The 12,821-nt window shown below is 52.7% G+C and overlaps 1 protein-coding gene across 2 annotated transcripts in view; it reads right to left on the bottom strand.

The window, feature by feature from the left end:
- The window catches only part of DOCK2 (dedicator of cytokinesis 2), a 401,087-nt gene that overhangs the window by 18,956 nt on the left and 369,310 nt on the right, over window positions 1–12,821 (bottom strand). For both annotated transcript variants that reach the window (XM_066342684.1, XM_066342685.1), the window contains exons 40-44: window positions 12,524–12,628; window positions 10,020–10,161; window positions 4,300–4,381; window positions 2,224–2,308; window positions 1,107–1,193 (exon numbers count right to left, since the gene is read on the bottom strand). In XM_066342684.1, the coding sequence (XP_066198781.1) occupies window positions 1,107–1,193; window positions 2,224–2,308; window positions 4,300–4,381; window positions 10,020–10,161; window positions 12,524–12,628 (501 nt within the window). The remainder of the gene's footprint in view (window positions 1–1,106; window positions 1,194–2,223; window positions 2,309–4,299; window positions 4,382–10,019; window positions 10,162–12,523; window positions 12,629–12,821) is intronic.

Here is a 12,821-nt window from a genome sequence, read left to right as displayed (position 1 = left end):
GGAAAGGAGACTGGCGGGTCCCTGGCTGCTGGGTGCACTGGACGGGAGGCAGGCATTCAGGGCTGGAATGGGGCAGTCTTAATGCTGATAATCTGAGCAGCATGACAACATCAATGAGAGCACGTTCCTCCTCTGCTCAGGGTTCCAGGTCCCTCAGCAGACAAGCCAAAGTCTCCATGGTAGCCTGCAAAGTCCTCTGTGAGCTAGTGTCTGACGCTGCTGCTCAGCCCTTGCTTGTTCTGGCCACAGGGCCTTTGCACTTGCTGTTCCTGCTGCTGGAATGTCCTTCTTGTCAGCATCTGCATGGACCACTCCTTGACTTTCCTCCCCTTTCTCAGGGAGGCTTTCTCTGGCCACCCTATTCAAATAAAAACTCCTCCATCACCTTCCTCTTTCATCTCCCTCTGAAATGGTTGTCACCATTTGACTTAGTATATATTTACTTTGATGTTTTAGTCTGTCTCCCCCCGTAAAATGTAAGCTTCATGGCAAACTCTTCAGGTCTTAGAACAGTGCTGGGCATGCGTTAGGCGTTCATTAAACATGTGGTGAATGAATAAGATCCCAAATATGTCCCCACTCTCCAGGTTTCCTGCCAGCCACCTTGCCCTTCCCCTGGACAGTGGGAGCCGAAAGGGCCTTAGCTGTCTGAGGACGTGAAGGCACTGAAGTGTGTTGAGAAGTAAACTACCTGCTCTTTGCACCAGGGATTCAAACACGTGCATTCTAGCCAGACCTTTGCTTCCGTGTGGTTGCTTCTCTGTGAGCCTCATCTTATACAACTGTACAATGGGTGGATAGTGGGATTCTGAGAATGCACCTGCCCCAAGGGGCTGCTGGGACCAGGAGGATGGGGGGGTGATTGAGCGGGTAGAGTTCCAGGCCCTCCGCGTCCCCCCTGCAGTCAACCACAGGAGGCCCCGTGCATCAGCTTTCATTGTTTCAGGTTTCATTTGCAAAGGAAGACAAGTTATCGGATGCTTAAAAGAAAAATCATCTGAAAAGTAGCTGATTTGGGTGCCACCTCAGGTCCCCTGCTGCAGCGGAATTCCAGGACTCCCACAGTGGCTTCAGGGGGAGGCGTGCCGTGGGGGCCGGGGACTCACCTGGGACATGTGGACCACCTCGAACCAGCGCAGGATGCCGGGCAGCTTGTACGCAGTCACGAAGGAGGTTCTCTCAATCCACATCGACTGTCCCAAGGGGAGGAAGGCAATGCTTATGAAACCTGGGTACCAGAGACACTTGCCGTGACCCCACCCCGACCCCAGGCCTCCCACCCACCCCAAATCAGAACAAAGATCACAAGACCCAGAGACGCACTGTCCCTGGCCCCTTAAGAATTCTTGCCCAATGTGAAGTGGGAGCTTTGCCTGGACTCAGACCCAGTACGTGTTAACCTGGGTTTCAGAATACAGTAGTTTGGATTTTTAGGCAACGTTGAATGCATCCACCTGCATTTTTGGTGGTGGTGGGGTCCACCATGTACCTTTGATTTTCAAAGGGGCAGTAACTCCCAAAATATGAAGAATCACAGTCTAAGGCAGGGGTCCCCAAACTTTTTACACAGGGGGCCAGTTCACTGTCCCTCAGACCGTTGAAGGGCCACCACATACAGTGCTCCTCTCACTGACCACCAATGAAAAAGGTGCCCCTTCCGGAAGTGCGGCGGGGGGCCGGATAAATGGCCTCAGGGGGCCGTATGTGGCCCGTGGGCCATAGTTTGGGGATGCCTGGTCTAAGGCAAAGTGCTGAAAGAGACTTGAAGCCACTTCCTCATGCCAGCCTTGGGCCTTGGGGACAGAAGACAGGTACTAGCTCGGGAAAAACACAGGGGACAGTTGGGACGAAAGTCCCCGTGGCTTATAATCGGTATATCCTGGAGGCTTTGACTCCCTCCTCACCCCTGCTTCGCCTGAGGGGGGGCCCTACCTTCTGGAAATGCCTGGATGCCCCATGGTGGAAAGGTACACTTGCCACCAGGCCCAGCATACAGCATGGAGGAAGAAGGGCTCACGAAGTGACAATGTGAACCCAATGGGAGAGGCCAGGAATGGGTGTCACCGTATCGGTGGATGCTAATTTTACTTCCTTTAGGCTTTAGATCAAATTCCCACCTACGCTGAGGCTGGCAGATGCAATGCAGGCTCTGCTCGGTAAGGTGGCCGGGGTGGGAGTGGGGATACGGACTCGGGGCCCCCGAGGGACAGGGGAGACACTCACAGCAAACTCGTTCTCGGGGTCGACGGTCCCCTTGCGCACCGGCCGGGAGTAGTGGAACCGTTGCACGTAGTTCGACTTGTAAAAGCTGCAAGACAGGGAGGGGCTGAGGCTGCTGACACGGAACGGAGCCGAGCCCGTCCCGGGCGGGCGGTCAGGCCTGCCAGGGTCCTGGGAACATTCACAACCAGGCTTTCCTCGCAAGGTGGTTTAGAAGGTAGACCGGTGTCATGCCTTCATGAGAACGAGGCAGCCCTCAGCACACCCAAGGAGTTGGAATCCTTCATTAATTTCTCGTGACCTCAGTGAAGGATCTAGGCCAGGGGTCTCAAACTTGCGGCCCGCCGAACAATTTTGTGCGGCCCGCAGACTAATCCACAAAGTTCAAAATATTTTGGATAAAATTAAGTAAGCCTAGGGGCCTACTTGTATTTTTCATTTCTCTAGCATCCTAGCTAGATATTAGCTTAGTTAACAGCAGTTGTGATGCGAACTACAGTTTCTGGTCGTTTTGTGACACTGAGTAAACTGCATGTACGATTGTGCTTGTTGTACTGATTTTTTTTTTGTTTTCTTTTTTTTTTTTTTTTTTTTTTTTTGCATTTTTCTGAAGCTGGAAACAGGGAGAGACAGTCAGACAGACTCCCGCATGCGCCCGACCGGGATCCACCCGGCACGCCCACCATGGGGCGACGCTCTGCCCACCAGGGGGCGATGCTCTGCCCATCCTGGGCGTCGCCATGTTGCGACCAGAGCCACTCTAGCGCCTGGGGCAGAGGCCACAGAGCCATGCCCAGCGCCCGGGCCATCTTTGCTCTAATGGAGCCTTGGCTGCGGGAGGGGAAGAGAAAGACAGAGAGGAAGGTGCGGTGGAGGGGTGGAGAAGCAAATGGGCGCTTCTCCTGTGTGCCCTGGCCGGGAATCGAACCCGGGTCCTCCGCACGCTAGGCCGATGCTCTACCGCTGAGCCAACCGGCCAGGGCTTGTTTTCAATTGCAGTGAGAAAAGTGTTGCGTAACAGTTGCCTTTTGTAGACCTAGTGCGGCCCCTCGAACGGCTGTGATCTTGCTCTGCGGCCCACATGCTGAGTTGAGTTTGAGACCCCTGAACTAGATGCAACTCACCTAATGTCCCAGGGTGTCCAAGGATTTCTTTAGGGGTCCCTGCCACCCCCCCAATGCACTTTTCCTGAATCTCTAGTGAGGGTCTGCCATCGGGGGCCAGCAGGGCTCAGTGCTAGCTGTTGTCCCGGGCTCACGGGTGCCTGAGCGAGAGGGTGACAGGAGGCTGAGCTCCCAGGTGAGCCGCACCCGCTCCGCGGTGTGCCCGGGTGAGGCTGCCGCGAGGGCCTGCCTCTCCTGAGGGCACCGAGGGAGGGCCCAGCCCCCCCTACCCCCATTACAAAGCAGCTCCCGCTTCCTGGTTCCCACCGGCCCTCCCGGAGGGGAGGCCTTCTACTAAAGCCCCTGGGGTACTATATTGCATTCCTGGCTCTAAGGAGGAGGGTAAGCTAGGCAGCAGGAAGGGGTGCAGCTGTGCGCCCCACAACTCAACGACCCATGCCTCATGGCCTCAGGACAGACCTTGAAATCTGGTATTGAACAGACCGACACCTGCCTTCATGCTACTTTCTCTCCTGTCCCTTTACCATAACCCGAACACATCCACTGTCCATATACAACCTTAGCAAATGCCGCGAAGATGTCCCTTTGAGAGGGTGTGTTCAGCATGAGCCCTGCCCCTCCCCCAGGCCCCTCCTTCACACACACACACACACACACACACACACACGCACGCACGCACGCACACACAAGCTGTGTGCCATCAGCTTGAGCGACAGATTCTCCACGTGCCGTTCAGTGAGTCTCATCTCTGCTCACTGAGGACCCGCAGTGCCTCGTTCCTGCCATTGGTCCCAGGCTTCGGCCTTTCTGGTGGCAGAACCCAGATCGCTAATTGGGGGTGAGTCTTCTCCCAAGGGCACTGGGACCTGTCCTGTCACCAGCTCGGCTTGGGGACACCCCCCCCCCCGTGGGATTTCCTCCCCACCCCCTCCTTCCAGTGAGCGGCGGCTCTTACTTTATAATCTGGTCAGGCACTGGCTTGTTCTTGAACCTGGGATGTTCATCCAAGACGGGCTGGACAGTGAAACACTGGATGTCTGGGGTCCTTGGGTTAAGGGTTCACAACATGTCTGTTGGCCATAGGGACAGTTCCAAGCACAGCAGGTCCCATTGGGACCTTCCAGGCCAGTCCTTCTGGGGTCGATTTAATTGAATGAATGACCAACCTCAGATTATCTGGCTGTCAGCTAGGTGCTGTTGGCCAGTTCGCAGTCACAGCTGCCTGTCACTGTCACTTGCAACCCTGTCCCAGGGCTCAGCCCCTGCTAACGTTTAGTTAGCAGTGCATAATCGTCATTATCATTGCGGTATTACCATTAACAAGAATACCATCCAAAGCATTTATAGCTTGCAAGCAATGGCGGAGCACATCTCCCCGTGGTCTTCTTTCATCTCTCCGGCTCCACAGAGCAGAGTTATTAACGTAAACCGTTCCTGTTTCATAGATGAGGATGTCAAGAGCAAAGAAGCTAGCCAGCTTGTGGCAGCTCTCACAGCTTGTGAGAACAGAGCAGGGATGTGTACTTATGTCCTTTAACCCTAAGCTCTCGGAGCTCTTTGACTCTAGACGGCTCTTCAGTGTAGGGCTCTGGCCAGCGGCAGCAGCTCAGGCCCTACCTCAGACCTACTGAATCAGACTCTGTATTTCTACAAGGGCGTCACATACTTGCCTGCATTTGAGAAGCGCTGCTTTAGAGCAGGCAAGTGCATGCCATTCTACACTCTAACTCTGAAGGCTTGAGAGTAACTGCCTGTGGCAGGGTTATAAGGCCATGTCTAGGCTCAGTGGAGAAGAGTTTCACGATCGATGAGTGATGCCTGCCACGGGCACAGCTGTAGCAGAGGATCGTGTGTGCCAGATCTTTGTCACACTTACTCTAAACCTTTATTCACTTTAAGCGAATGATGTGGCAAACCGAAGGAACAAAATCAGCTGTCACTGGGCCCCTCCTTGCTCCTGGCTCCACGGTGTCTTTACCCATCCCTCCTCTTCAGGGTTCCAAGTTCTCTCATTGCTCTGTTCTACCAGATGGCTGCCGTGACTCCAAAAACTCTTCTCCTGGGCCTGACATTTCTGCCAACTAAGGAATCACAAACTCCTCGTGTTGGCACCCTAATATGACCAGTGTTTCAATATGGAGTATTCAAATGCTCAGCTATGATTCCAATCCACTTTCCGCCATTATCTCTGGGTATCCAACAGCTTCCACTGAATCTTTATCTATAGCTTCCACTGTTCCCTTTGCTTGGAACACGTTCCCACACCACCAGCTCCTCCACGGGCACCCCTTTTACCCCCAGTCAGGTCTCACTTCCCTTCTTCCTCCACAGCGTTTTGTCTGTGCCTGGAGCTCTTACCTCGCAGCTCCCTGTCTTCTCCCCCTCCCCCTCCCCACCAGATAGTGAGCTTTCTGACAGCAGAGGCTAAGGTTCTCACACAGGTAAGAAATGGCCAACACGTAATTCCAAGTTCAGTTCAGCTGGCCCTCCGCCCCACAAACTCACTCCATAGTAACGTTGGGCGTGTCCTGTATTGGTGAGCGTCTGAGTTGTAAACATCTTGACCATAAGCCTTTCTGCCACAAACATTCCCACTGCAGGGCTGGGGAATGGCAGTCTTGTCGTGAAAGGTTAAATAAACAGTTGACAGTTTGGTTTCATCTCTCTGTTGACGAATCAATTTAAATGCATTAAATAATTAATGTATGTAAGCTAGGTGTAACGATGGTTTGGTTTTATTTCATTTCTCCATTGACAAGTTCTCTCAGGATTCCTATCCTTATGTTATGTAACTCTTAGCCTGCGTAAAGGTCTACACGGTGACAACTATATGGAGGTCTGCAAATAGTGGCCGGTAGCTAGTACACGTATCTACTTGGTAGAAAACAAGGTAATAAAACTTACTGGGCCAGATTGTATACTCTACTAGAAAATGATCACATATGAGCTGCAAATGCTTAGGTAATATTGTTTGTATTGCATACAGGACTATTTCCTACAGAGCTTCGGGACATCTATCAGTGGACGTGTGACAGTATGTGAATACAAATGGACAATTTTAAGAAAAGTATAGCAATAAACTCTCTTTAATTTAGTTATTCACTTTTTCCTGTTTCGTTATGTCCTTTTATGGCAAAATTGCCTTATGGCAAATTAGTTCTGCGGTGAAAATGTTTGCGGCCAAGATGTTTAGTGGGAACATGCCTGCAGCCCAGATAATCCATCTTTGTATCGTCCAGGGTTTCTCTCCCACCGTCACAACCGAGTTGAGTGGTTGTGACGGCAACCGCACGGCCCAGAAAGATGAAAATATTTTCCATCTGGTACTTTATAGAGAAGTTTGCCAACTCCTGTTTTAAAGAAGGTTCTAGGTCATGTCTTCTGATATTAGCAGCTGGCCTTGGTCCAAGAGGATAATCCAAAGCTGTCCTGGTGAAGCCGTTCACACAGGGGGATGTGTGGCTAGACCCTTACCATGTTCTGAATCTATGCATAGATCTGTGGCCCCGAGGTCTGAGCAGAAGACGACGGTAGGGGACAGGATACACCCAACTAAGAGACCAGGGCTTTTAAATGCCTTCTCTCGCTTGGATACCTGAGAGGGGAGACCTGGGATCTGTCACCTTTCTGCACTGCTCAACACATGAAGGCTTTTCAACACATGAAGGCAACAGAACAGAGCTCGGATGCTGGTGAAAAAGCAGACCCGAGGGCAAATCCTAGCTCCATCGCCTCCTGTGGACCTGTGCAAGCAAGCAGCTTACAGTTTCTGAGCCTCGGTTTTCTTATTCATAAAATTCAGAGACTGATAAGACCCATCTGATAGGATTATGGGGAGGATAAAAGGCAACAGCGCATGAGAACTGCCTCGTGCATGAACAGTTAGGAGTTAATCGAGAGCATTCTGTTCTCTAATCTTAACACGGTGGCACTACAGAAAGAATACAGGCTTTGAGACACCTAGATCTGGGAGTTCACACCCCAACTCCATCACTAACGAGCTTTGTAACCTCACCTGCCTGCCGCACACACTCCTTCTCCATGAAGTAAGGACAAGCAATGCTCACCTTAGGGCAGTGGTCCCCAACCATTTTTGGGCCACGGACTGGTTTAATGTCAGAAAATATTTTCACGGACCGGCCTTTAGGGTGGGATGGATAAATGTATCACGTGACTGAGACAAGCGTCAAGAGTGAGTCTTAGATGGATGTAACAGAGGGAATCTGGTCATTTTTAAAAAATAAAACATTGTTCAGACTTAAATATAAATAAAACAAATAATGTAAGTTATTTATTCTTTCTCTGTGGACCGGTACCAAATGGCCCACGGACTGCTACCGGTCTGTGGCCCGGGAGTTGGGGACCACTGCCTTAGAGGGTTTTATGGGGCTTAAGCAGGGGTCTCCAAACTTTTTACACAGGGGTCCAGTTCACTGTCCCTCAGACCATTGGAGGGCTGCCAAATACAGTGGTCCTCTCACTGACCACCAATGAAAGAGGTGCCCCTTCCAGAAGTGCAGTGGGGGCTGGATAAATGGCCTCAGGGGGCCGCATTGCGGCCCGCGGGCCGTAGTTTGGGGATGCCTGGGGGATAATGGTGACTAAGTTCTCGGCTCTGTGCACAGCGTCAAGAAGACCTTGAGCAAATGTCAGAACTTCCTTTGTCCTTGCCGCCCTGTTCTGGCCACTGAATCAGGCCGACGGAGGACTCTATGGCTCAGGGACACATGCTTTCCCCACCCACCCCAACTTGAAAGGCCAGAGCGCTGTTCAACACCAAATGTCCATGCAGAAAGGCCTTATTACTAATCCCATGTCTCGCCTGGAACCAAACTCACATTTGTAATCGGCCAGCACCCCCACCAGTTGCAAGCCCTTCTGCAAACAACAATGGTCGAGCTGGCATGAAGGACGGGCAGGCACAATGAAAAGGTTACTGATGAATATGTATCACCCAAGGGAAAATATTTGGATTCCAGTTGGGCAGACTTAGCAGGCCAGCCATGTAACCTGTCAACCCCATTTTAAAGGCTATAACTTAATTTGTGTTAAAGGGTGCAAAGCAGGGAGCAGGGCTGGTTTCATGGCCCTCCGCTCAGCCATCTGCCTCATCCTTGGAAGTCCACCTCTGGCCCAGGGTCAGCTCCTGGCCCCGTGAACACCACCCTCTGCCCAAACTCACAGTGTCATCTCATGTCACCTCTGTCCTCTGAGTATGCCAGTGAGCTGGATCCCTCGCTCCTTCCTTTTCCTGTCTAACTCTTTTCCTTTTTCCTTCTTTGTCCTCCTATTAATCAACATTGATCGTCTGAGCATCAGCCTTGTGCAGGGCACTGGGAGAGATGGAAGAATTACTGCAGTGAGCAGGTCTCTACCCTCACGGAGCTTACGGTCTAACGTACACGAGCCTTTACACGTGTAAGAATGCAGACACGATAACAGACTGAGGTCAGTTCTCAAAAGAAAACAGAGGCAGAGATTGGTAACAGAGTCGTGAAGAGTTTAGAGAAGGCCATGTCAGGTGACCAGGGACGACCTCCTCCAGGGGGTGACACCAAGTTAGCATCTGATGGGCGAGAAAGGAGCTGGAGGAACGGTGTGCCAAACAGAGGGAACAGAACACGTGCAGGCCCAGAGGTGGGACCTTGCTGGCCCCACTCAGGAGTTGGATTTTTTTTTTTTTTTTTTTGTATTTTTCTGAAGCTGGAAATGGGGAGAGACAGTCAGACAGACTCCCGCATGCGCCCGACCGGGATCCACCTGGCATGCCCACCAGGGGGTGACGTTCTGCCCACCAGGGGGCGATGCTCTGCCCCTCCGGGGCGTCACTCTGTCGTGACCAGAGCCACTCTAGCGCCTGGGGCAGAGGCCAAGGAGCCATCCCCAGTGCTCGGGCCATCTTTGCTCCAATGGAGCCTCGGCTGCGGGAGGGGAAGAGAGAGACAGAGAGGAAGGAGAGGGGGGAGGGGTGGAGAAGCAGATGGGCGCTTCTCCTGTGTGCCCTGGCCGGGAATCGAACCCGGGACTTCTGCACGCCAGGCCGACGCTCTACCACTGAGCCAACCGGCCAGGGCCAGGAGTTGGATTTTATTGGAAGAGCACTGTGGCACCACGTCAGTTCTCGGAACCGGCGCTGCCCCTTTCCACGCAGGCCTTTGCACGCGATGGGCCGCCCACCTGTCTAGGACACTCGGCTTGCTTCTCACTAACCTTTTATCACTTTCTTCAGGGAAGCCTTCCCTGCCCTCCTAATCACAGGACCCTGCACAGCCTCCTCTTGGCACTGATCATATTTTTATAGATCCATATTGAATGGTGCCATCAGTTGTCCAATATCTCTCTTAGTGACTGGACTCTAAGCTCCCCAAGGGAGAACCACTGTGTGAGTACCAGCTCCAGCAGTTTGCAAAGCGTTTGGTACAGAATTCTCAGAGCTTGATTGTATTCATTATAAGAGTGAATGAATGAATGAATGAATGAATTGAATGAATGAATGAGTAAATCAACCAATGAATGCAACATCTAGAATTGCCCGAGATGGGTTCTTTTTATCCGACCACCCTGGACACAATGATGCTGGCACAGCCCTGAGCTCCCAGGTGGGGCTCTGTGGTCTGAAGTCCCAGCAGGGCTACCCACCCCTGGCCCCTCGGCGGGGGCCCCCTCCAAGGATACATTGGCCTGGGGCGTTCTTCACGTCATCCCCGGGGGCGGAGGTTGTGTTCATCTTCTCTGCGTTGGGGAACTGGCTCATGAGCTGCATCTGGAAGTCTTCTCTTCGCTCGTACTCCTTCCCTCGGTAGATGAACACTTTGTTCTGCCGAGAAATGACACCCCACCAGAGACGTCAGGGTCCAGGTTTGGAGGACGTGGTCCCGGCAAAGCTGGGAGACTGGTGACGTGAGCACAGGGCTGTGCTGAGCTCCTAGAGATCTTTGTCCTCTCTGCTTCCCCACCGAGGAGGGGAGGAGCTCGACTTGCTGACCTAGCCGTGCACACCGCTTCTCTGACAAGATGGGTCTAAAGGGAGAGGGGGTGGGAGGGACCAGCACTTGGGTCCTTCATCATTTGACTCCTGGTCCGAGCTCCATGGAAACGCACTCTCTACCCTTCCTCAACTACATTAGCCTCTTCTACACCGGTAGTTTTCAAACAGAGAGTGATTTTTTTTGCCTCCCATGGGATACTGGTGATGTCTAGAAACGATTTTGGTTGGTTGTCACTCTGCAGAGGGAGGGAAGGGCTACCAGAATCTGGTGGGCGGGGCCTGGCTGAACACCCTTTAATGCAGTGGTCCCCAACGATTTTGGGCCACGGATTGGTTTAATGTCAGAAAATATTTTCATGCACCGGCCTTTAGGGTAGGACGGATAAATGCACAAAATAAAATTATGCGACCGGCGTAAAAACTGGGGTATTTTTAAATATAATTGTCAAACTTACAAGACGAGCGTCAAGAGTGAGTCTTAGACAGATGTAACAGAGGGAATCTGGTCATTTTAAAAAAATAAAACATTGAAATAAATAAATAAATAAATAAAACATCGTTCAGACTTAAATATAAATAAAACGGAAATAATGTAAGTTATTTATTCTTTCTCTGCAGACCGGTACTGGTCCGCGGCCCGGGGGTAGGGGACCACTGCTTTAATGCACAGGACAGACGGCCTGGTTTACAGTGTCAGCAGGGCTGAGGCTGAGACACCTGCTCTGGGCCAGCTCTGGGCAGCCTGCAATGGCCCCTGAGTTCTGTCCAAACCCATATCTGTCACCTGCACGTGTCAGTGCTTCCAAACCTGGGCGGGGGGGGGGGGGGGCACACCAGAGGATTCTGGGAGCCTTCTAGAAGTTCAGATCCTCAGGCTCTACTCCAGACCTGCTGGAATGGAGCCCAGGGCAGCAGGGCTCAGGAACATGCATTTTTATCAAGTTCCCCGGGGCGTTCCGATGTATGGTCAGGTTTGGGAAGGCCCCTCTCTTCCACCAAGGAGACCCTCAGTGTCTCCCCGTCTGCAGCGCATGCGCACTCCGGCTCCCACGCCGACAAGGAGACCCTCAGTGTCGCCCCGTCTGCAGCGCATGCGCACTCCGGCTCCCACGCCAAGGAGACCCTCAGTGTCTCCCCGTCTGCAGCGCATGCGCACTCCGGCTCCCACGCCGACAAGGAGACCCTCAGTGTCTCCCCGTCTGCAGCGCATGCGCACTCCGGCTCCGACGCCGATCGGCAGCGGTGAGTGATGTATCTCCCCATCAAGTGGGGTCCGAGACCAGATTTACTGTTTCTTCGAATCTGGCTAAGCTCAGCGTTGAACCATGGACTCCCACACCGGGAGGAAGCCTACGGCTGGCCTAATCCAACTCTCCACAGGACGAAGGAATGATTCACGAAAGCAGCGGTTCAGAAACTGCCCTCCAGGGGTCCCTGAGGGTCCCCAAGACCCTTTTAGGGCCCCGCAGGAGCTAAGCTCTTTTCACAATGACTGGAAGCTACTGTTTCCCGTCATCACTCTCATTCCCTTACTAGTAGTCTACAGCAGGGTGTCCAGAAGCTGCGTGACCCGTGCTGTCACAACCGCCTCAGTGCAGAAGCGGGCGTGAGCACCTAGCCGGCTTCTCTTAGTCGAGACCTTTACGAGGCTGGCAGAAACGGGAAACAATTAATTCCCTGTTCGCACTCATTTTTATACTAGCAAATGCAGTTGTTTTTCATACGGATGCAATGTCTGTTAACACGTGACGGATTTATTAAGTTGAAATAAACTGGCAGATACTTTTAAACTTTCTTAGTTTGCATTGGGAGGGTGGTAAATATAGATCAAGTCTGTAAATACAGAAGTTCTTTGGGGCCCTCAGTAATTTTTAAGGGAGGAAAGGGGTCCTGAACCCCAAAGGTATGAGAACCAGGGCTCTACAGGGGCGCACTGGGTTCAGAGGCCCTCCTTGCAGGCACGGGAAGCTCGCCGCCTCAGGAGGCAGCCCTGGTGGCTGTGTGTTGTGGGGGGTGACTGAAGGTGACTGTGATGAAGGGGACTCGGGGGGGGGGGGGCTGGGGGGCATGGCGGCACTTGAAGGGAAGGGAGCCCGGGGTCTGAGCACACGCGGACCCTCGAAACAGGGAGGGAGAGCTGAGACGCAGAGGCCCTGGGACCTGGGCTGGGTCCGAGTCGCCGCACACTCACCCGCAGAAAGGAGGGGAAGCCCTGGCCGTAGTACCCGACGGCGAAGTAGTCCGGTTTGGGCCTGAGGATTTTCATGATGTTTTCATAGAACTTGGCCTGCTGGATCTGAAAGAGGAAAGCTCGGCCTGTGACAACGCACACGTGTGTGTCCGAGGTACGCTCAGCTCACAGCGGCCACAGGGAGGACACGACGGTTGCACCAGAACCAACGTGCGCACGTTGGCTGACTGGCTGAGATGTCTGCAATCCCAACAGCACGTTGGGTCTCTGTATCTGCACACATTCAACCAACACAGAT

The sequence above is a fragment of the Saccopteryx leptura genome, chromosome 6 (genome assembly GCF_036850995.1).
Source record: "Saccopteryx leptura isolate mSacLep1 chromosome 6, mSacLep1_pri_phased_curated, whole genome shotgun sequence".
Taxonomy (NCBI): domain Eukaryota; kingdom Metazoa; phylum Chordata; class Mammalia; order Chiroptera; family Emballonuridae; genus Saccopteryx; species Saccopteryx leptura.
Note: the sequence above shows the minus strand (reverse complement) of the source record. Positions and strands in the feature narration are given on the sequence as shown.